This window comes from Camelus bactrianus, chromosome 14 (genome assembly GCF_048773025.1).
Source record: "Camelus bactrianus isolate YW-2024 breed Bactrian camel chromosome 14, ASM4877302v1, whole genome shotgun sequence".
In the NCBI taxonomy this organism is placed as follows: Eukaryota; Metazoa; Chordata; class Mammalia; order Artiodactyla; family Camelidae; genus Camelus; species Camelus bactrianus.
Window position 1 is genome coordinate 62,571,241 of NC_133552.1, and position 24,191 is coordinate 62,595,431.

The 24,191-nt window shown below is 42.2% G+C and overlaps 1 protein-coding gene across 5 annotated transcripts in view; it reads right to left on the reverse strand.

The window, feature by feature from the left end:
- The window catches only part of NALCN (sodium leak channel, non-selective), a 265,363-nt gene that overhangs the window by 25,610 nt on the left and 215,562 nt on the right, over nucleotides 1–24,191 (reverse strand). For all 5 annotated transcript variants that reach the window (XR_012511758.1, XM_074378486.1, XM_074378485.1 and 2 more), the window contains 11 exons: nucleotides 18,737–18,838; nucleotides 17,888–17,957; nucleotides 15,745–15,836; nucleotides 15,536–15,658; nucleotides 14,060–14,116; nucleotides 13,700–13,820; nucleotides 13,472–13,603; nucleotides 12,365–12,532; nucleotides 10,392–10,496; nucleotides 7,379–7,485; nucleotides 84–204 (listed from right to left, as the gene is read on the reverse strand). Coding sequence is in view for 4 of the 5 variants with exons in the window: in XM_074378486.1 (XP_074234587.1) it covers nucleotides 84–204; nucleotides 7,379–7,485; nucleotides 10,392–10,496; nucleotides 12,365–12,532; nucleotides 13,472–13,603; nucleotides 13,700–13,820; nucleotides 14,060–14,116; nucleotides 15,536–15,658; nucleotides 15,745–15,836; nucleotides 17,888–17,957; nucleotides 18,737–18,838 (1,198 nt within the window). In the remaining variant the exon portion in view is untranslated. The remainder of the gene's footprint in view (nucleotides 1–83; nucleotides 205–7,378; nucleotides 7,486–10,391; nucleotides 10,497–12,364; nucleotides 12,533–13,471; nucleotides 13,604–13,699; nucleotides 13,821–14,059; nucleotides 14,117–15,535; nucleotides 15,659–15,744; nucleotides 15,837–17,887; nucleotides 17,958–18,736; nucleotides 18,839–24,191) is intronic.

Below are 24,191 nucleotides of genomic sequence, written 5' to 3' on the forward strand. Positions count from 1 at the left end.
AAATGAAAAAAAAAAAAGGTTATTCATCAAAGCCAATGAAAGCAACTATTGTCGCAATCAAAGGATTCCGTGTGTGCGCTTACCGGCCCCACACGATGAATAATAACATCCCTTACTTCCACCCAGCCTTTCAGGGAGAGGACTTCAAACAATGCCAGCATAGCGTTTCCCACGTTGTCAAAATTAAAGTTCCGAGGATTCGCCCTGTGAGTCAGAAAGGGCAATGTTCGGTGAAATTCTGATGAAAAGCACCCTGAGCAAACATCTATAACTCTCTTCAATCTCGAGTGCAAAGCATATTTGGAATTTAGAAGGTAGCCTCGATGGCACATGTTTGCTAAATCCTAACAAAGCATTCAGGTGTCGCCACTGATCACGTAGCTAATTATTACATAATGATGGGGTGCTCTCAGTTGAAAACAACAAAAGGCTGCATCATTCGACTTCCACCCCTGGAGGTCCTGCGACGTTTCTGGCCAGTCTTCATGGTACTGAGGACTTTCCGGTTAGAAACTGAACAGGGGCATTGGAGTTGGGATGTGAATTCTGAAAGAGTTTTACAATTGAAAACCGTTCTCAAGGCATGAATTATAAATCAAAAAGGGTAAAATGAGTAGAATCCGGCCACTTTATTTCACTCTGTGCCGTCATGGGCGCTTCACATCGTGGCGCAGTGATGCCGCGGGGTCCCCGAGACGGCTCAGAGCAGGTGTGTCTCAGACACGTCACTCCCTCCCCGGGGGGTTTCTTCTCTCATTAACTCCGCGTTCTCAGCAGATGCGTCTTCTGGACCCCAGCACAAGGTATGCCGCCTACACCCACAGCTGACGCCTGATTTCTGAAACAGTTTGTTCCCTCTGTTTTTAGGGGGTTTGGGGGGACATTTCATTTTTTATTTTTCTGACATGTTTACACTTTTCTCTTCCAAATAACAAAAGTAATGCTTTTTATTACACTGTGTCTCCCTTAGTCATTACGTAGCTAACATTTGTGTTAACAGAGGATTTCAATGTTTTTCCCTCCTTTTCAGAGGCTATTTTAAATAATTAAAAGATGTAGACAGCCACATGCTGGAAAATCACGACTATCACCACATTTCCTGAATTTGATGAATTGAGCTCAGGATTGCTGAATAGAGCAGGCCTACGAAAGTCTATCTAAATTATATTTTGATAGTTTTTTTTCCTGCTAGCACATTTATCAAAATTGAACCTTCGTAAGAGGTCACACTCTAGGGGGAATCTGGTTTAGTATTTTTCTATGTCTTTCATGGTTTTCAAATTATAGAGACAATCATGAGATGTACTTTTTATAAGTTTTCTTTTTTAAAATACTCAATATGTGGGAATCTAATAAAACATAACACTGAAACTAACTTGTTTTTAAAGGTTTAAAGCGGATTGGTAGAAATGTTTTCTATATAGGGAAAAAGCCTCACTCAGAAATTCGTATTTTGGGATTCTGACTTATATTTTTAAATATGAAAGTACAAGCATCTTCTCTTGGATTTTCCCAACAACCTTTCCTTTGGGAGGTTTCAATTAAATGCAATATATTTTTCAGCAGACAGACACTGTGAGGATTCTGCAGATGCCACAACTTCCTTGAACAAAGATTTTTTTTTAAAGAACGAAGTGAGTCAGCTCCCAGATCTGATGTTGAACTTTCTTACCCATCCATGTTCTTTATGTAAAAGTGCTTTTTTAGCTGAATTTGCAGCAACCCAAACTATATTCATGTTCTGTATCCTTTAGGAGTTAGAATATGTTAAAATATACTTCTAGCCTAAACCAAGAAAAATAAAATAGAGGATCACAGACTTAGCTGGAAGAACATATCACATTAAAAAATGTCTCAGTTTTAATCATGTAACTCTTTCTGCTTTGTTCATGATACTAAAATTGAAAAGTTTGATACTTTACCTGGAACCACAGAGGACTTCGTAAATCCCAGACACAATCTGTTATTGTCAGTTTTCCTGTTGCCCTTCCTCGATTTGGACGGCTGTTTAAACATCATTTTTTCTGGTTCATTTTAAAAAGATTACAATAATCTTGTTTATCCAATTCAGAAAATTAAGACATTGGTTCTGCCCTCACTATCTGGTCAGTCTTCACCCCAGTAAGAAGCGCTCCAGGGACCTGCGGTCATTATTATTATTGTCCTCTGAGAAGACGAGGGCGCCGCGGAGGAAAGGAATTTAGCCTCTGACCTTGGATGTGGAAATTCAGGGAATGACACTGTCCAGAACAGCACCCTGTATCTTACACATCTCTGCTGTTTAATCTAAAGAAATCAGAAACTTTTTGTTCTTCCTGGAATGCAGATTTTTGTTCTTCTTGTTGTTGCCTTGTGCTTTGGCAATAACAGTTTGAGTTTCCTCAACCTACAACACTCTCATCTCTGCCTAGCCCCTCCCTCTCACCTGCCTGAAGCTCCTCCCCCCTCACCTGCCTAGTTCCTATTCACCCTTCAAAAATTAACTGAGTGTCTTCTCCTCTGGGTCCTTCTCCCTGGTCCAACCATAGTTTGGGTTGGGTGCCTCCCCTGCACATGCTGCTGCACCCTTTGGCTTTCTGTGTCCTAGAATCAGAGGCGGCTACACCGTGAAGCTAAAGAAATGTAAGACTTAAGCCTCAGGGCCCCACCTGGCACAGGCCCTTTCCAAGACTCAGGAAGGGGCCCAGAAGTGAGTTCATATAGTCATGTTTCTGTTAAACTTATAAAAGCAAAGCAGTTTTATATTTTTTTCCTAGAGAGCAAACTCAAATTGTTAGACTTTACAAAAAAGAAAAAGAAAAACTCCGATCTCTTTCTGCCTAGAATATATCACAGTGTAACTAAAAATTACCCAGAGGTAAGCTTCCGGTGAGCCTCAAGTGACTTTAGGGACTTACAGAGGTAGCATGAAAACTTTAGCATATTGCATTGAATGATTTGTGATTTTATTTTCTGTTCTCCACTAGAGTCCAAGCTCTTAGGGGTCAGGGGCCATAGCTTGTCCCCAGTGGCAGCATAATACCTGGTGAATAGTAAGCATTTAGCAAATTACATTTATTATGAAACTGAGTACTTTGTTGATTTCTCTCTCACACATTTCATTTTCCTAAATCCCAGACTTCTGCTTAAAAGAAAACACACGGTATTTATAATATATGATGTGTTTAATCCCTTTTACCAAGGTAATTTTTATCTCGTCAAGTCTGAGTGATCCAGAAGAAAATGAATGTATTCATCTGAAGAGAGAATACAGACACCAGGCTGTCTCCTGCGTTAGCTGGTGCATATGTATGTCCTAATTATGATCACCAAAGCATTCCTCTAGGCCAGTTCCCAGATATAACTTATTTTCTTAACCATAAATTAGCCAATATAAAATTACGAAGTTTTCGCCTTCTAAGTCTTGACGAGATTATTAGAGAAAGAAAATGTGAACATTATCATGGTTACAGTTGACATTTATTGTTTGAAAGATTTATATTTCCTTAAAATTAACCCAAGTCACAATATTCTGAACAAATGCACAGAAATGACGGTGATCACTTCAAGTGATGTCCCTCTATGTGTTGATGCTTTAAAAATGCCATTGAACTTGAAACCCCCAATAATGACTTACATAAAATACTACCTTTCAATGAACTGACTTAAAATCATCACGAGCTGATTTTGTGGAACAGGTTGACTGTCATGGCCTACAACTGGGAACTGACTTCTCTAACAGCGCTACCTTCCAGAGTGTCCTGGTTCCCTTCCTGACATCTTGGGGTTGATCCCAAAGCTTTTTGTTATTTTCCATTACATGATGAATCTTGTTCTAAAAAGCCCACTCCATTCAAACCTGCACCAGGACCCCATCTCAGTGGCTCACGCCTGACCCGTGGTCTGGGGAGGGGAGGAGAGGGTTGGCCACTCTGTGCCCCTCCTCTTCCTGCTGCCATCTAGTTCTTACAAGACTGGGTGGGATGCGGCTGGAGTCAGAGAAACAGAGTCGAGTCTCGAGTGTCTGACTCTGCTGGACTCTGGCCCTTGGCGCTCTCCTCACAGCAGCCCCTGTTCTCTCAAAGCTCACTTTTGTGTTCCTAAGAAACGCTTCATGTATTAACTGTGTTTCTAACTTCAGTAAACGTGGTACTTTGACATGTGTCCTGGCTATGTATGTGGGATCTGCTTTGTTCTGGACAACCCGACGAAGTGCCGGGTCACCCTTCCTGGCCTCATCACCCCGTCCCACCCCTCGGAAGGGGTCCTTTCCAAGGCATGCTTTTCAAACACAAACCAACCAATCCAGACCATGCTTCAATCACCTCCTTTATCGGGCTTTCACACTCTGAGCCACTATCCACCTGCCCTGATGATCCCTGTGCCGGGTACCAGACCACAATGGACAGCCTCTCTGTCCCAGAGCCCCCGAAATGATTCAGCCTCGCCCGCCCTCAGCCTCCTTGCCCTGCCTCACCCGTTCCTTCCCAGGGAAACCACAGTAGAGACTTGTGGCCACAGTTCTCCCCACCCCTCCGCCGGCTGACTCGCCCTGGTGCTTCCCCAAGTGGTCCCCTGTGGTGTGGCTTGCCCCCTCCTCTTGGGGACTATGAGTAACAAAATATCTTTTCAATGGTAATCGTCTCTTGAGCTGTTGGCTTTATTCTACCTTGAAGTCTCTATTGCTACACTCCCCTGCACGAGGATGCCTCACCATGCCCTTCCTGCTGGGAGTGTAGCCTCCAGGTGTTGCCTGGCTCCGACTCCTGGAAACATTCCCACCGCCTCTTCCACCTTGTCCCCACAGTGAAGGTGGGGGGCAATGCCACAGGACTCCCTGCTCTTGACTTCAGTCACTTCCACGATGTCATCTTTGAGTGCAGTGTTTGCTCTGACAGGAGCTGGGTGATGGAGGTGGGTAATGTTTTAGTAAGTTCTGCCGGGACTGGTCTCTTGGCCTCTTTAGGATGTAAAGATACTTTATCTCCTGTTGACCTTAGTTTTGAGACTCTAGCCAAAATTCCAAAACAGCAGGAAAAAAAACTAATGTTCTCATATAAATAAATTATTTATGGTCTAGTAATAAGTTTTAATCTCACAATAAAAGAAACTGTTTATGAGTCTTTAATTTTTTATTGTAAATTAGACTGCTCTGCTAGCTAACACTGGGATAAGGACGTTCCCCTGTGATAACACTTCTCTACCCTTGCTCAGCCTCACATCCAAAATTAATAGTTTTCCATAATTCTTTGGTATTAAAAAAAAAAACTAATTGTATCGAATTGTTTGTGAAAGTGAATTTCATATCAGAGAAATGCCAAAGCAGGTGACGAAGACTCCTGGGGGTATAACGGGGTGAAATGCTATTCCTTTTAAAGAGTTTTGACATTTAGTAATGAGAACATGAATTGTGACAAAAGCAGAGGAGTTGCTGTGGTTCACTTGTTATTCTAAGAGATAAAAATGAAATAAAAAGAAAACAGATAGCAATTTAAAAGGACAAACGAAGCTGATGGAACACTGAGAGCATCAGTGAAGCTGACTGAGGGAGTCAGTCCATTCACAGTCATTAGGAAAATGGATGAGAAAGAAGGGACCAGGTACTTCTGGCTTTGATGTAAATGCTTTGAAAACTCATTTTCAAAAAATACCCCCAGTTTTAAAGAGAGAGAGAGAGAGAGAATCGACTGTGTTACTGACTGTCCTCTTCTAGGGTTTCATCACTGAAACCCTTCAATGTAAGTGGGTTTTAAAATTGAAACAGCTTTATGATTTAGGCTTTTCTACAACTGTTATGAGAACCTCAGGCCTTCCTTAAAGTCAGGATGAGTTTAGTTTTAATTTGATTACAATTGTTAAAGTTAAAAAAAATGATTTAAAAATTAAATTAAAATTTGATTAAAAACTTGATAAAAAATCTTTTCTTTTTTAAGCCTCACTTATTTTTAAAATTTTAAAATTTTGGCTTAAAGACGTAAGTATAAGACTATGTGTGGTGACTGTAAAACCACGAGCCTCTTAATGATGGTCAGTGTCTTTAAGTCGTTAAAATAAACAGAAATGAAAAGGCTAAAAAAGTACATTTTGGGGGCACAGTTGTACGTATTTATTGCCCATTCATTTGTCCCAAATTTGTACTGATTCATTGCCTTTCAGTCTAGATGTTTATTCCCTCATTTACTTAATAAATGAACTTATGCATTCGTTCCACAAAGATCCAGTGAGCCAGTCAATTATGGGCTAGACAGAGTGTCTTAGAGAATGCTAAAAATATTGACCCATATCAGACAAGTTCCTCAACCTTGAGGAACTCAGAGTCCAATGAGCACAATGGGCATGTAAATAATTGTAGTGAAAAAACATAACTCATGTAATTAGATAAAGTGATTATGACAATAAAAGAAAGAGATAAAAACATCTCTATTTCTAGATGTTTAGAGAGGTTCCTCAGAAAGTCTGACCTTTTTTTGAGTCTTCTTTATTCAAAAAACATTTTGATTATAATACATGATAATGGACAACTCAAGTGACAAAGTACTGTGTCTGTAGTTTGGTGTGGACTCCCTGTCTTAAGATGATTTTCCAGGGCACGTCAATGTCCAACACAGGCAACCATGTGAATCCAGATCCATACTTAAAGTATTAGCGAAGTATAATGGTGATATTCCCTTAGTTTCATGAAGCGACCTGGGACTCAGGGGTACCACCTGCTCTCTTATTTATCTTGTTTATTTTACTTTTGCATCCTGTTGTAAGTCAGTGCTTTGTCCTGCATCACTTAAAGTTATTTTAAGTGATTCAGTTTCATGCCATACTGTGCTGCTTCATAACCGTACACTATATATACTTACACCCAACATGGATGGACCATGAAGGCATTATGCTAAGTGCATAAGTCAGACAGAAAAAGACAAATACTGTATGATCTCACTTAGAAGTGGAATCTGAAAACCAAAACAAAAAAACAACCCCTCAACTAAACTCACAGAAAAAGAGATCAGCTTTGTGGTTACTGGGGTGGGGGGAGTGGAGGAAAGTAGTCAAAAGGTAGAACTTCCAGTTATAAGTAAGTACGAGAGATGTGACGTACAATGTGATGCCTGTAGCTAACACTGCTGTATGATACACAGGAAGGCTGTTCGGAGGACAGATCCTAAGAGTTTCGCATCAGAGGGAGAAGCTTTTTCTTTTCTTTTTACTTTGTCTGTTTGAGATGATAGATGTTAACTAAACTTATTGTGGTAAGTGTTTTGCAATATATGCAAATCAAACCATCATGCTGTATGCCTTAAGTGTATACAGTGATTGATGAAAGACGATTATTTCTCAATAAAACAGAGGGAAAAACCCTTAAACTGACAACATAGCATTCTTGAAGATATTTTTGGAGTATGCTTACCAAACACGGGGCACCCAAAATCCGGGTTTTTTCTCTCCAGGTCTTAATTTTAAATTTAAGTTCTTGGACACACTTACATTAATTCTGAATATTCCATTACAATCTTCCTAAAACAGGAAAAAAAAAATAAAAGAATGGGGAGAGGAACCTGGTCAGAAAATGAACTCAGAGAAGATAAAAGATAAAACTTTTTACATAGAACAACCAAAGTCTTTTATCTAACAACAGTGATGTGGACAGCTACTTAGCAAACAGTGACAAAGGCTTCAGAGACAAGCAGGTGAAAGTTGATGCTGAAAACATTAGTAAGTGGGCAAACGATCTGAACTGACGTTCTTCCAAGGGAGAGAAAAATGGCCAGTGAGCACCGGAAAAGATGCTCGGCATCATTAATCATCAGGGAAATGCAAATCAAAACCTCAATGGGATACCAGTTCACATCCACTAAGAAGGCTATAATCAAGAAGTCAAATAACAACAAGCTTTGACAAGGATATGTAGAAATCATAGTCCTCAAACACTGCTGGGGTGGATGGCAAATGATGCAGCCACTTTGGAAAATAACGTGACAGGCCCTCAAATGACTAAACAAAGAACTGCCATAGGACCCAGAAATTCCACTCTGAGGTATCTACCCAAGAGAAACAAAAACATATATCCACATAGAAATTTGTACATGAATGTTTATATCATTATTATTATAAATAGCATTATTTATAATAGTCCAAACAATGTAAATGTTCATCAGTGGACAAATACCTGAATATAATGTGGTATATCCATACAGTGGAATACTATTCAGCCATAAAGGGTAAAATACGGACACATGCTACAGCATGGATGAAACTTGAAGATATTATGTAAGTGAAAAAAGCCAACCATCAAGGACCACATTATTATATGATTACAACTAGAAAGACGGCACCAATAACTCAAGCTTCATGCCTCATGTGAGCTGTGTGATCCAAATGTGGGGGTACCTAGTTTCTCCTTTTCCTTGGGTTTGTCTCTCCTTTTATAAAAGTGAACTGCAGCTCCAAGGTAGAACTGGTGTCCACCTTCACCCACATTGCACGCTTGTGCCTGGCCTCTTGTATTAAGGCTAGAAAAGAACCCATCCTGATATAAAGACAGAGACCACTTCTCACCATGACAGTTTCTTTTAAATTATCCTTGCACTTGACATTGCCTGTGATACCTAAGTTTGCCTGGATGTTCTTTATCAGCTTTTCACAGAGACCTCACTGCTCTGGGAAAGAGGATAAAAGCCTGGTGGTATCTGGCTGTCTGTCCATCCACTGCGTGCTTTCCTTTCCCTATACAAGTCATCAACCTTTGGCCTGGGCTGTGGATGAGCAAAGACTATAAAAATCACAAGGCTCCTAGGCCATTATTACTGTACCGAGTCATCCAAGATTCCTATGCGGCTTTATCGTGAAATGTTATTATCCTTCTGGCCTCTATTCAGAGTGGACCTAAAATAACCCTTCTCTCCTTACACAAGCCTGTGGACTCACGCGTCAGCTAGTTATGACTTCCCTCACTTAGCTCATTGGGTACACCATGACCTTTATACCATGTTCCTTGTGCATCTTCTCAGGTTTATCCAAGGTCCTGGGACCTCTGGGGAGGGGAGTTAAAGGAAGCGGCGACCCAGGTGGTGCCTCGTGAGCTAACATGAGGTCCGACCATCCCAAGTCTCCTGCTCTGCCTCTTCCTGCAAATCTCATCATTAACATGACTGATGACATATTCTGACTGGATAAAGATGTTACCTGTATTCCGTAACAAGTCACGAGCTACCAAGCTTTACAATCAGAAGCCCGAAAACATAGGAATTTTCATACTAATGTGAAATCTCTATTAGACAGCCGTATTTGCTGGAGATACAGAAGTAAGTGTTACAGCTCAGCTCTGGGAGCCTTTTTGGAAACATGCCTTTTAATGGACTTCTGGCAGTATTTTCTCTGGATGAGAGAGGAAATATTCTTGCTAGTTTATACATCAGTGGTATTTGGTTTGCTTCATCAATCTACTTGTAACATAGAGCAGAATTCTAAGAGGCTGGGACACAGGGTGGTGCAGCAGAGACTGGCTAACTATTAATTGGGCCCTGTCCCTTCTGTCTGCAGGACACACCACTGAACCACACATCGCCGTCTCCCTTCCCGTCCGGGGAGGCCACGCTCTTCCCAGCGGGACGTGGGTTGAAGTGAGGACACCCATAGTCCCCTGAGAGAGGTGGTTTTCGGCTCCTAACTGCCAGCTAAATAGAGGAGACTGAAGACAGCAAAGAGTGGGGACACCCCACACAACAGAATAAACTGGAGCCCTTGCATGGTCCTCATTCAGAAGAGAGCTGTCTGAGTTTCTCGAGATGCAGTATTTTCACTTCATGGTGTTCAGCTACTGACTGACAGACCGGGGCTGCTCCAGCAGCCAGCCTCCTCTTCCAGCATCGACCGAAGAAAGACAGAGAAAGGAGCGGAATCGGAAGTGGCCAAGCTGGGGTCTTTGCTAGTTGCCTTCATGGGGCAGATTCTGGGCAACTAAGAGCTAATGCAAGCCCCTGACTCCCTAACAGAAAGAATGCGGAATGGAGCAGTCATAAGAGATGGTGTGAAAGTCAAACTCTTGTCTTTTGTATTTCTTGCGGGGGCTGTTTGCTAATAGGCATCTCAGGGCCCAGCAGAGTCAGGGCCAAGTTAGTGAAGACCTAAAGGGAAGGTGTTCCAGGCTCACAGCTATCCGCCTGGGGAGTCTTGGCTGACTGTACTGAGGACACCAGCAGCGGCTGACCCTCGAACAGAAGGGAAGAGCAGGATTCCCTGAGATGGGCTTTTGCCTGTATCACCCTTGACCAGCCAGAGCAGACATGCTGCCTGCTTGAAGTCGAGGGAGTTCACGGGAAGAGATTCTGAGAGCCCTGTCCTCAAGGCAGCCTCAGCACACGTGGACCCAGACGGTCAACTTCCTTCAGTTTCGTACCCAAAGACAGAAAGGAGTGTCTTACCCTTCTAATAATGTTGGGATCATTGCACTTTGCCAATTTTCCAGCAAAAAGCTGAACTCCAAAGCTTGCAAAAACAAGCATCAACGTCAGCAGAAGAATGGAGACCTGAAAGAAATTGGTGAGAGAGCAAATCTCTTGGGAAAAAAAACTTTAAACAGTAGATTTGGTTTGAGCAGTGACACGAACAGGACTTTTCAGGTAACACTGTAGGAACTTCCCGGTCCTTGGATGCAGTCTTTTAACTCCCCAGCCCCATAGATTATTCAGTTAGCCTTGCTGGGAAGCTTTTGGGTTTTTAAAGCTTTTTTAGGGGGTGGGGGTGGGGGTGGGGGAAGTTAATAAGGTTTACTTATTTAAAAAAATTTTTTTAATGGAGGTACTGGGGATTGAACCCAGGACCTCATGCATGCTAAGCACATGCTCTTCCACTGAGCTACACCCTCCCCCTGGAATGTTAAAAGAAGGAAATGAACAACAGGTTTTGAATTTTTTAAATAAAAACACATGACTTTCACGTAAGAAAACGGGCAAAGGTGTTTCTGATATGACTTGGGCTCTTCTGATTTTGAAATCAACACTTTGCTTTATTCTATTTAATGGAACAAAATAAAAATGTTGAAATAATTCTATTTCCCCCATTTTCTCAAAATGGATTCGTATCTCTGTTAGCAGAGCGTACGCTGGAGGGACAGCGGCTTTGCTTTCTTGGGAGCGTGCGCGCGCTGCACAGAGTACGTGAGGATTCAGTCTTGAAAAGGGCATCTGTTAATTGACTGGTGCGCCCTCTGCTGGACGACTGTTTTGGTCTCAGCAGAGAAACCGGCAAAAAAACTGAGCAGACTATTGATCCGTCCTCGTTGAATAATCTAAACATAAACCTTAAAGATACTCAAATTACACGGAAAATCACCTGGAGCAAAGCACACTATCTTCTAAATTCTATCGGGGCTCAAAGATTTACATACATTAGTTGTCAGGTGCTAGACTGTTTTCCTTCCGTTCCAGCTGTGTGAAAAGCCACTGTGGTATGGCTTTAGTGCAAAGAAAATAAGGAACTTTAAATACAGCTTTGAAAAAGTGTTAGCCACTATATGCCTGCAGTCACACAACAGCCTGTCTTTAAAATACCTCAGAACCCACGGCAACCACAGCTGTTCTCTCACAAGAGGTGTGTTTCTAGAAAGCAAGGCATAAAACAAGCCTTTGTAAATTAATTCACATTTCCCGTGCACAAGCAGAACTCATTAAGAATAAAAAGCGTCCTGTGATCACTGCTTTGAAAGGCCAAGATTCTTCTCTTACAGACTGTGAGCAAAGAGCCTCTTCCTCATTGTTTTGTCTGCTGCTCAGCTCTGAGGAGACCTGAAATCAATACCCGCCTGACTAAAAAGTATGTTTTCCCTCCATTCGTATTTCTAAGTATTCATTACCGTGTACTGAGCTTCTTAGAGTAGGCTGTACCTGTATGTTACGGTGCTGAAAAATTGTCTTATGTTAGCAGTCCAAAGATTAGAGCCAAATTTTGTGCTAGAGGAATTTGGGCACATGGAAAGTGAGATTATGAGCCGAGCTGTGTTAAATGCTAATATCATTTGTGCAGTCGGTGGTGGTAAATCTCCTCGTTAATTTCCGGATGGGGCAACTAAACTCCAGAGTAGAAATTAGGGTCAAGAGTTGGATATGGAAGTGTCAGCCAACACTCTCTCTTTGGATTTTCCTTTTCTGGTACTTACCAGAGTGCTTACCTTTAATTTACTAAAAATGTTTGTTGAATCAAATATACCGATAAGCCAGAAGCATCCATGGGTAGAGTTTTTGGACATGTGCTGTGTTCTGCTACTGCCTTTAAAATATTCTGGCAATGAACAAAACTGTAGACTTAACCTTGACAAGCAAGACTCACTTCATCCCCTAGTCAGCTGCATTAAGAGCTGGACTCCGTGAACTGGAAGCGAAGCGTTACAGTAACGTACCAAAAAAATTTCCTTGAAGCCGCTGAAAAGTTCTCGAACAACTTTCCTCATCTGGGGCACCAGTTTGAATATCCGCAGAGGCCGCAGGCACCGAAGGACTAGTAAGAGCTGAGCTCCAGACTCCGCTGGCACGTTTTGAGGCATCCAACAAAGAAATATCAAGCTCACCTGGAGGGAAAAAATAAACTCAGATTTATACAATTTATCCTCTGCTACCCACGTGCTCTGGGAGCCACGGGCCACAGATTTCCTTCAGCCGAGATTCCATGTGTCACGTGGGACAAGCGTCACCAGGGGTACACGCGCTCTCTACTCTATGAACCGTTAGTGGCCCCACAGGAAGTCATCGGGTGTTTGCAGGAAAGAAATGGGGGTGCCCCCACCTGGGCGTGTGTACACCCTACATCCTGCCCCTTCTTTTAATGTGTACTCCGGGGGCTTGGCTGATGTCGGCAGGATTGACATTCCTTTGATCAGGGATCCTAACCCTCACTCTTGACCGAATACCCACCATTTTACTAACGATCTAAGCATGCCAGATGTTAACGGTCACAATTCTCCTTGTAGAGTTGGAAAAGACATGGATTTTATGCCTTCTTGGACATACAGAAAAGAAAGAAAGTTCTTTGAGTTCCTTCCTATGGTTTCCCAATTTAGCTTAACTGAACAGTTGAATGGTCACCCTCTCTAGCCTGGTATTCTGTGTGTTGGAATTGGAAGAGAGGTGCAGCCATACTCACTCTAGTTTAGCAGTAAGTGGCTCACTGATCAATTATATGATGTAGGATTTTTGATTTTTTGAGTATAGGAGCCACAAGAATTGTGGGATGCAAACTAGATTTGCTGTCTTGGACCTCAATGTATGTCTTATGCATACATGAATGTGGCTGAGGTATTTGAGCCATATGCATGCATATTTTTAATGCTTTTTATTTAGATTTTACATGCATGCCCTTTATTTGCTTGTAAGAGACCACTACTCTACTTAAAAACTCAGTTACGGCATTTAAACCTCTGTGACTCACATGTCTCACTCTCGTAACAAGAAATGCAGGAGATTTTACAAAACCATTACATTTTACATACAGGATATAACCAAAGACTTACAAGATATATAAATATGTCCATTACTCCACCAAAGTCCCTGATGACAGCAGTTGGAGTGAAAAATAAGCCATCTGCCATAATCTTCAGATTAAGCTCAATGCTCATGAATATCACAAACACATACTCGGCAATCTGAAACAGGCAAGAGGCAATTTGGTCACAACGAGTGGAAAAATTGCAGGTCGGTGTCTCTCCGCTGAGCTGCGAGCTGAGATTCGGCAGCAGTACCTGCAAAGTCGGTGCGTGCATGACTCTTCGAAAGGGCGATTCGAACATCATGGAAATGCAGGAGCAGATGGTCACGATGATCATGACCCAGTCTAGGTACGTCACCAGTCCCAGCAAATCACTGCCAAAGACCAAACAAAACTGAGAACCACAAATGCTCTAGGAAAGGCTGCTCAGAGTCAGAGACGATGCTTCTGTGGGTCTCTAAATGTGACTGGAAGTTTTTAAATGAATCCCCAATCGTCTGTTTCATAGCACGATACAACAAGAAAACAAAGGGAATTTTTATATTTTTATGCAGCATAAAATAGTACCTGGAAACTTCAAATGGGCATGGAAAACAGGGTTTGCAATGCTTACTACAGTTGATGGTACTTTGTATTTTTCACAGCTCCCGTGACAGGGTCTGTTTTAGATCTGTGAGAGAGAACAAAAATACAAATTCTGTGACACAGCACACATGTCATAACTTAGCAGCATTATGTAGAAACATCTCATCTGCCTACAATTTCTTTTACATCCTTTACAAACTGTCCATTATCATCACATATGTTAACTGTATGTGACTCCGGAAGGCAGAGGACATTCAATGACAGAAAAATCAGAAGAGTTCGCAGGTGATGCTTATGAAAGTAAAGTTTACATTTTTCAAAATGATCTGATTTTAGAATATGATTCCATTCAACAATTTCTGACAAGGATATGACAAAATTAAAGTTTACTTCTATTTAGAAACATTCAAAGTCTTAGCCTTAGTAGTTCAAGGATGTTTCTCCTAATTCTTTAATTAAATATCCATACATTAAATAGCGTTCTTCACTCTGCATGTAACTCTGATCTTGCAGAGTAATGTATATAGAATTTCTTGGGGGTGAGGATTTGTAAATGTTACTTCCAGGAAGCCAGGGGCCAGTCTTAGGTGAAACTCCTCATGACCTCTGTGTTCCCAACTGGTTCAATCCCCAGTACCTCCTGTTAAATAAATAAATAAATAAACCTAATTACCCCCCCCCCCAAATCTCTCTAATTTAAGTCACTCTTTAAAGCCACTGTCTCCAGGTGGGGTCACATCCTGAGGTGCTGGGGTAGGGCTTCACATGGGAATTTCTTTGGATGAAGAAGACACATTCAGCCCGTAACAGTCAGGAACGATCACACACTACTAATGACGGCGTCAGGGAAGGTCCCACCACGTAATGGGGAGTTTCCTGGATATTTACTTAAAGTTATGCAACAAAAACTGCATTTCATCCGTTGGTTGCCTGCCCCACTTGGCTGGTGTTGTCCCAAATGCAGCGTCCCCTGGGCTCACCACCCGGACAGCCTCTCACACGTTTCCTCCACGTGGGAGGGTTAGAGACAACGGCCAGTGGATTTTCTTTTCCTAACAGTTGGTAATGGAAGCACCAGTCAATTTTATTTCTACTTGACGTTATTTTAGAATAAACCAATGAAGGTATTTTGAGGACAAGGAAACTACAAGTCTACAAGAAGGTGGGGACAGTGACCTTCCCACGTCATTCTGTCTCCCCTTGGTTCAGCGACGGCGTTAACAACCCTGTTAGAAATGTCTTGGGTGCCTGTGAAACTGAACAGAGACAGCTGCGCGGTGCTTCGTCAACGTGAGTTTTATATAAATGCTAACCACTCGCAACCTTGGTTTGTTTTCCACCCAGTCGGCCGCTCAGCCAAGAGGAGCAGCGTGATTAATTAGCCCACAGTTTATTTGGTGACCCCATTAGGATTACACGATCCTTCTTCCTCTCATGACAACTGCTCCTGCTGTTCGCACAACTCGGGCCAAGCGCCCGGCGGAAAGGGAGCGAGCGCACTTACGCGTTGAAGCGAGCCCGGACCACCACCCGGCAGAAGTTCCTGAACCTGTGCTCCCGGCCCACGATGAACAGGGGCTTGTCGAAGTACGGGTGGTTCTCCCGCAGCTCCTCTTCCTGCACTTTCCTGGAGGGGCACATTCGCGGGAGAGTCAGCCCAGGGCAGGTCCGCCTTTCCAAAGCCAGAGCCCCGGCAGCCGGCCCTCCGGGTACCTTTTCATTTCTGCTTGCTCCTTTTTCTCCTGGATCATCTTGATTTCACTGTCTTCTCTTTGTGCATTTCTGTACCTCACAGTATTGGAATGCTAGGAACAAAATAAAAGGGGGCACATCAACGTGGGAGATTTTTCTGAAGCCCCCCTCAAAGATGACCGTTTAAAAAATAGAAATAAATATCTTTATATATATATATTTAAATTGAAGTTTAGTTGATTTGCAATATTGTGTTAGTTACTGGTGTACAGCATAGTGATTCAGGTATGCATATACATATATATATTCTTTTTCATACTTTTTCGTTATAGGTTATTACAAGATATTGAATGTAGTTCCCTGTGCTAAACAGTAGGCCCTTGCAGTTTATTTAATATATATATATTAGTTTGCTAATCCCAAACTCCTAATTTATCCCTCCCCTCCTCTTTCCCCTTTGGTAACCGTAAGTTTGTTTTCTGTCTGTGAGTCTCTTCTTTACACATGTTTCAATGGTCACAGTCATCTTAGCCAGGGTATTTTTTTCCTCAATAGGGTATTTTTTTCAATAAAAACACTGATTGAGAACGTACAATGTGCCAGGCACTGCTGTGGTGCTGTGGTCATGACAAATGGGGAAAAAATGACAAATCCTTGCTCTTGGGATGCTAATGCTCTTGTTGGGGGACAGATGAAAATTAAATCAAAATAAATAAGAATGTTAGGTGACGTTAGACCCTCTGGTTAAGAACAAAGGGACGAAAGAGCATGAGAAGGTCGGGCAGGCCTTGACAAGGAGCTGTGGATGCAGTCCCCGGCCCATGCAGGCATGGGCGCTTGCAGGGAGGGGCGGGTCTGTGTGGGCGCACACAGAGCAGCCGGGAGGCGGTGCGGGTGGAGGACAGGAAACAGAGCAGGGAAAGCTGAGGCCAGCCAGGTGGAGAGGGCGGGTCAGGTAGGATCCTGACTCTGGCTTTCACTCCAGAGGAGATGGAGAACCATTGTTCAAATAACTTGATCGATTTTACAGGAAAGCATTCCTTGGGTTTAATGATCTGTATCTTCTATCATTGGGAATAAGTGAAAAAGATGAAACTCTGTGTTTTAAATTGCTTCCATTCTGGAGGACAAGAGACTAGGAGAGGTGCCTTATGAAATTAGCAGAACACTGTGATCTTTTGCCCTGGAGAAGATGGGGCATGGATTTTTGTTATCTGTCTCTGTAGAAAATACAAGACAAAGACTCTGAAGGAGAAATAAGCCTCTGGAATGGAGACTATTCAAATAGGGCCTTTTGTTGCATATTTTTAAGCACACGTTTTCAAAGCCACGTTCAAATTTGACTCTTAGTAGACCACACATTATGACTGCACCCTGTTGAAGGAGAATGCTAGTGTTGACTCTGAAGTTTTACTTAGAAATTGCCTTCATGCACTATGCCTGACCCACCCAGTCATAAGTACACAGGCTGTGCTGGATCCCGTCTCAGTTCCATGTTGACAATACGGTAGATCACGTCAGACAGAGCTCTGGCTTAAAAACCACAGCACTAACAGGTGTTTGTGCCGGTGAGAACCATGCACGCTGGGTAACGGCAGCACCAGGTGTCATCACCACCTTCTTCCAACCTCAGGATCTGGCCCGTCATAAACACTTGATAAATATTTATTGAGTCACTTAATAAATAAATGAATGACCTAGAGTCGAAAAGCAAAGAAATTCCTGGGGATTCTGATGCAGTCTTTGATAGAAAAATTCTTTTAAAAATAAAATTTTATCTTCTAGTACGTTAACCCTGAAATGATACACACTGGATCTAGATCCTAGAATACTTGGAAATTAGAAAATGTTTAAAGTTACTGATGTGAATCATTCCCATAAAACACTTTAAATGTCTTTAGTTTCAGTCAAACGCAACTGATAGTTCATTTTTGTGTTACTATCTAAACAAAGATACGTGCTTTGTAGGATGTCTGGATTTTTCTATAGTTAATGGTCACTTTTCTGTACCTGGCCATTTAGTTTGCTTCCTGAGTTTCCTGATTCCTTCGGGTCTGAAGTCTTGAGATGTGACAGAACTCAGGAGCCAGAATTGTCTAAGCAGTCATTTAAATACATTTACATAATCATGCTTCCCAAAGCCAAAGCATTGCTTAGAACTTACATCTTGAGTCAGAGTTTCAAGAGACTTCCCCCTGCTGATCCTCTGACTGTTTGATCCGTGTCTCAGTGACCTAAAACAATGGCAAGCAACTGATCAATACAGCTCAAGACCAAATTTTGACTTTTAAGCAATGACCATTATGAAAACAAAATAAAATAACTTTTAATAGCATCACAAATACATAATATTTCTTTTTATAGCAAAAGCTTTAGCCCTGTCTTTGATCCTACCTAACAAAACTCAGAATTTTTCCTTCTGATCTTAAAAGTGAGCCTTTGGCTATCACAAGGAAAAGGTTTTCAAAAGGTTTTTTTTTTTTTGTCATTAGAAGTCTTATTTTTTCAAAAAATTAAAACTTTTTTTCTAATTGAAGTATAGTTGATATATAATATTATATTAGTTTCAGGTGTACAACATAGTAATTCAGTATTTTTACAGATTATACTCCATTTAAAATTATTACAATATAATGACTATATTTCCTTGTGCTGTACAATAAGTACATCCTTGTAGCTTATTTATTTTATACACAGTAGTTTGTGTCTCTTAATCCCCTACCCCTATCCTGCCCCTCCCCACTTCCCTCTCCCTCCTGGTAACCACTAGTTTGTTCTTTATATCTGTAAGTCTGTTTCTGTTTTGTTATATATGTTCATTTGTTTTCTTTTGAAAGATTTTTTTTTTTTTGATTCTTTGAATCTGATTGTGAGTTTCATTATTGTAGCCATCAGCAACTAGAACTCAGCTCTTCTCAGTGCCTGTCTGCTGACTAGGGCTGTGCACGGCGGGCGCTTCCTGTACAAGCCCTTTCCTTGGTTCCTCTGCAGCCTTGTCTCCCGGTGTATTTACCTGCGCTCCTGGCGGATGTGATGCTGCACACTGAGAATTGACCTTTCCTTTGCTGGCTGCCCCTCAAATGACCCGCTCAGCATGCGCTGTCGGGTGCAAGCTCTAGGGAAAAAAAAAGGAGCCCCAGATAAATGCCTGATTTGTACACTTGGGATGAATAATGCATAACTGCTCATTACTCTTCTTATTTTTAAGGAAACACCAATGATAAGACAAAATAGAGCAAATGACACATTTGTGTCACTTGTGTCATTAAAGGTAAATGAGCTTTTGGCTCTGTGTCAAAAACACTTTAAAAACAGAACTGTCTGCTACGAAAAGGCGCTGGAAAAATAAATACAAAACACTCGCCCCCCCAACCCCCCCTCCACATGTCCACATTCCATTCCCCACCCCCAGCCAGGAGAGCCTCTGTCAGGATTCTGTAGGTGGCAGGGCCAGCCTAACCACAGGTAACTGTGATGTTGGTTTTCAATTTAGATGGGGAGGTTTCTAATAAAAGCCCTTAGGGAAGGATTTGTCCACCCAGGCTCTCAGGCTGATGGAATATATATTCCAAGGAGATTTTGCAGAATGCTAGGAAAATAGGAAAGCATAAAGTTAGAGGTAAAACTTAATGGAAAAGTAATTAAAGCTGGAATTAATACCTACAGAAATGTCAGCCCAAAGCCTGTGGCTTACAGGTAACCAGCTGCCACTTTCTTCACAAAACTCTGAAGACTTTTTAAAACATGTTCTCTTTAAACTGGGCTTGTGTTAATTTCAGATTTGCTAATGAGTGAAGGCAACTGGGTGACTCGACACCTGCAGTGTGAATGATTCGGAGAGAAAAACCGCATCTCATCTCTGGAAAGCTCTCTCCAACTGGAAATGACAGGAATTCCCTCGATGTCACAGTCAAGTGGAAAGAAAATAATTCAGGGGTTAAGAGACCTGTGTTCCAGAGGCGGCACTGTCACGAACGAGTTGAGTGATCTTGGGGCTCAGTTTCATCATCAATAAAGTGAGGAAAAGGCCTTGATCTTGAAGAAAACTCATATTTAAAATACAAAGATTTTACAATATGCAAATCTTATGACACCGTACGTGTTCAACGCCGGAACCCATGACCTTCTGTCACTGCTTTCCATGACACTTCCTATTTATGGTTCCTAATGTGCACTTTGAGATTGGCTTTGAGCTCTAAGATTACCGTCTGTCTCAGACTTAAGATCTTCGAGAAAAAGATCTATGTCCGTTTAGTATACAGCAGCTCTTCTGATACTATATATATAATTATTCAAGTACTTAAAAAATGCTTTTGATGTCAATGAAGGTAATGATGATGATCTACGAGAAATCATACACTTTCAACAAACATAAATGCACTACAGGAAATAATGTCCCCAAATCACTCTTCTTAATTTAATAAGCAGCATGGATCGTTCTGAGATAAAATCCAAGTCAAAACTTTTTTGAGCAACAAGGATTTATGACAGTGATATCCAGAGATTGTGTTTATTTCCGGGACTGGAATGGCGTTGAATAGGAAAATGAGATTGTAAGTGAGGCTGAGTGGACAAAGATATAGGATGACTTCATATTGTGTATATTAAGAATTAGTTTTTGGACAAAGGCTTGAAAATCATAAAAGCATTCTGAAAAAAACTGTTTGGAGAATGGTGTTATTCAGGAATAGATGTACAGATCCCTGTCATTTGTATAAACAGTCAAGAATTAACCTTCAACCCCTTCCTCAGTGAGAGGCCTCTGCCAGAGCCTTCTTCTCTGACCCTCCTCCTCCTGCCCTGGGACTACAAGGTACCCTCCTGATCTGAGCGAAGGGAAATCAGGCAACTGGAGCCCTCTTGCCTTGGTGTTAATAGACCCTTTGGCTTTTGAACTAGGAAACTCTAGAGGTAAATGCTAGGGTTTCTTAGCTGAAAACTCAGGACCATATTCATCTAGCAAATTGGGTGAAGGCAATTTTTGTTGGAGGGAGACACGAAAGACGGTTCTTTTGAAGGCTCCTAAAGGTTTACTTCCCCTCCTTCTAAGCACAGTGGTGAGATCGTACTAAAATTAAAAAGCAAAAATTTCTCCTCAGCAAGGTATCCATTATAGTTAATAACTAGCTATTTGTCTATAATTTTCCGTTCTCCAACATAAAAACAGGTAATGATACAGAAAAAAACAGCTTTTCTACAGATACATAAATCCATCTAAGAGAAAACATATGAGAAAAATCTAATTATATTATACAAGGAGACTAGTTGCCAAAAATGAGTTCCCTATGGATGAAGGAAGAAGCTCAGATGGAAGGATGTGGATCCGGGGTGGGAGGGGGGATGCTGGGAGCAAGGGCATGGGAAAGAAGCTGCATTAATAATACTCCCGCCCTGAGGATCCCTGGACCTTGACGCAGGTACAGCGAGAATGCCACTGCATAAATAAAACAGCCTCGTACATAAGCCTTCATCACATTCTGTGACAAACGTAAAGTATTTTGCTATTTTAGAAAATAATATGCTTGGTAGAAAATTCGCTTCACTCTGGCACAATCAGAGTCTACTAAGAGGTCACATATTCGCTAATAGTTTTGCCAGGGTTCACACGCGAGTTTGGCAAAAGTTTGCTTTACCCTTTTTAAAAGGAAGTGCAATTTTATTACATACAAGCATCTATTGTAACCCAAGCTATGAGCTACCAAATCGTGTTTGACATGCGTAATATAACTGCCAACTTTGGTATAAATGGGTTCTGATAAGTAACATCAAGTGAGGAGTGAGTACGGCACCTACGCGAGAGCACTGGGAGACTGCGTCCGTCTGATGCTCCGTGCGCCCACAGCATGTCATCACACAAGCTGGTTTAATGCTTACAGGACTTCGTCCTCATTAGCTGCATTCCTGATTAGACTGCACGCTTTTCAGGGACCATTTTATCACTCAAACCCAGTCCCCACTCAGAAGCGCAGTTCCCAGCACGAACGGGCTGACGGATGGATGGAAGGAGAATGTGAAAGGGAAGGTGAGGGGAGGAGAGCAGAGGAAGGTGAGGGAAGTGGGGGACGGGACCTATAGCCCACCAGCCTCAGGTTCAGACTAGCCAGCCTGACGAGGTGTGCGGTTTCCCACCCAGCAGCAGAGAAACAGAAAGTTCTGCCTTTATCTGGATTCCTAATGGAGACAATGACTTGAGAAAACACAAGGTTTAGAGCCACGCATCTTTGCCCTCAGCTTTTTCTAGCTGTGGGACCTCAGGCAAGTGAAGTGCGTTCTCTGAGCCTCTGTGCCCCGTGTGTAAACGTCAGAATAGTCACACCTCTGCTACTAGGCTCGAGGGGAGCTGGAAGGGCCACACAGGATTATGAATGTACAAGTGCTTTGGAATCATCGACACTGGATTTAAATTTTAGCTGCTATCACTGTCTTTTCTTTCTTTTTTTTTTTTTATTGAAGCATAGTTGATTTACAATGTTGTGTTAGTTTCTGGTGCACAGTGCAGTGATTCAGTTACATACACACACACACACACATATTCTTTACCATTATAGGTTATTACAAGACAGTGAATACAGGTCTCTAGGCTATACAGTAGGACCTCGTTGCTTGTCTTTTCTTTCTTGTCCTGGGTCGTGGTTGATGTTAAAACATTCAATAGAGGGTGGAGGACAGAACAGCAGTTTGACAGAGGCTCCTGCTCGAAGGCGAGTCTTCTCTGTTCTGACTCTGATCAAGAGGGACGTATACTCTGGACTAGTGCCACAGCCTCTGAACCGGTCTCCATAAAGAGATTTTATTATTACCCCAAGCAAAGTGATTTCTGAAGTGAACGACCGTGATGTCACTGTGGCAGGTGTCTCTCAAATGGCCCCCAATGATCCCTGCGTCCGGGTTTCCATGCCCTTGAGTGGCCCCTTGAGTGTGGGCAGGACTTAGTGACTTGCTTTTAACAAGTAGAAGGTAAAAGGGCTGGAATCGGGTACCAGACACCGGGCGCGTCATCCTCCTCAGTCTCTCATTGTCTTGCTCTCTTACTTGCCTGGACAGAGAAGGCTGCCGTGTTGTGCGATGCTCTCTGGACAGTGAGGAAGCCCTCCTGCTAACAGCTCGCGAGGGGCTGACACATTCATCAAACAGTACTAAATCTTGTTCCTAACCATGAGAGCGAGCCAGGAAGGGGATTCTTTCATTCACGTTAAAATGCAGCAGCTGTGTGAGAGACTTGGAGCAAGCAGCCCGGCCAAGCTATGCCCAGACTCCTGACTGAAGCTCTGAGGTAATCCATGCATGGCTGAAGTCACTACGTTTTGGAGTAACTTGTAACAGCATTAGGTAACTAAGACAGTCATCATCACTGTCTTACAATCTTCAACATCCTACTACTCTTCAGAGAAAGACAAAAGCTCAGCTTGACTTGCAAAGTCCTGTAGGATCTGCCTCCAACCTCCTCTCTCCCACTCTCCTCTTTTACCGTCAGGGACCCCACTTTCCATGTCCTATCCTTGGTCCTGCAGCTTCTCACACATGCCACGCCCCAAAGAGCTCCAAGAGACTGTGGTTGCTCACTGATTACTTCACCTTGGACACAGAAGTCACCCAATAAGCATTTGTTAAATGAATGAACCTTGAAATTCTGCAAAGATCAAATATCTTAACTTCTCTTTTGATCGCTTCATGCTCACGGAGCAACGGAAAATAATCACAAACCAAACAGCATGTGTTTTTAAAGGGGAAGTTAATCTCAGTTCGATCTCACGTTGGAAGACTACGCCACTCAACAAATGGGCAACACACTTAGAACAGACGAGACTCTGAGATGGTAACAAAAACCAGATGTCACTTCTTGTGAGTAGAAAATTTATAAATCTTTATCTATATTCTATGCAAAAGCTATTAGAAACTTGTAAGCCAGCATGGAACTGAGCTGAATTCAATTTCTTAAACGGGAGATCTGATCTGTCACTGGGAACATTGTTTCTGGGAACCATTTCTTACAGGAATCTACTGCCAAGCTGAAACACTTTAGGAATTTGAGACTTCTAATATTTGACCAGTAAGAAATGAGATGCACACACTGTTAAAGTCACTCAGAAATACATCTAATCAGAAGCAAAAGCACCTGAATGTTCAATTCAGTTGAATTTTGCCACTTTAAACTTTTCATTAGGGTTTGGATGCCTTTCGGTGTCGCAGAAGGATAGAAGAAATAGGTTTCCAGGAAGAAGATGTTCACTGATTTGCTGCCTAGAGAAAAAGCAAAGCTAAGGTATCGAAGACACACAAGGGCATCTTCAGAGATGGTCTTGCTTGTCTCAGGAGACAGACCCCGGGAGTCGCAGCAGGAAGGTCTTCACTATCTTCTCTTTATCTCTTCATAATGGTCCCAGAAGGCCGGTTTCTTAGAAACTCCATCTAGTGGCTTGAAATAAAAAGCTTGGTCAGCCTGCTTGGCTTCTGGAACTAAGAGGGAC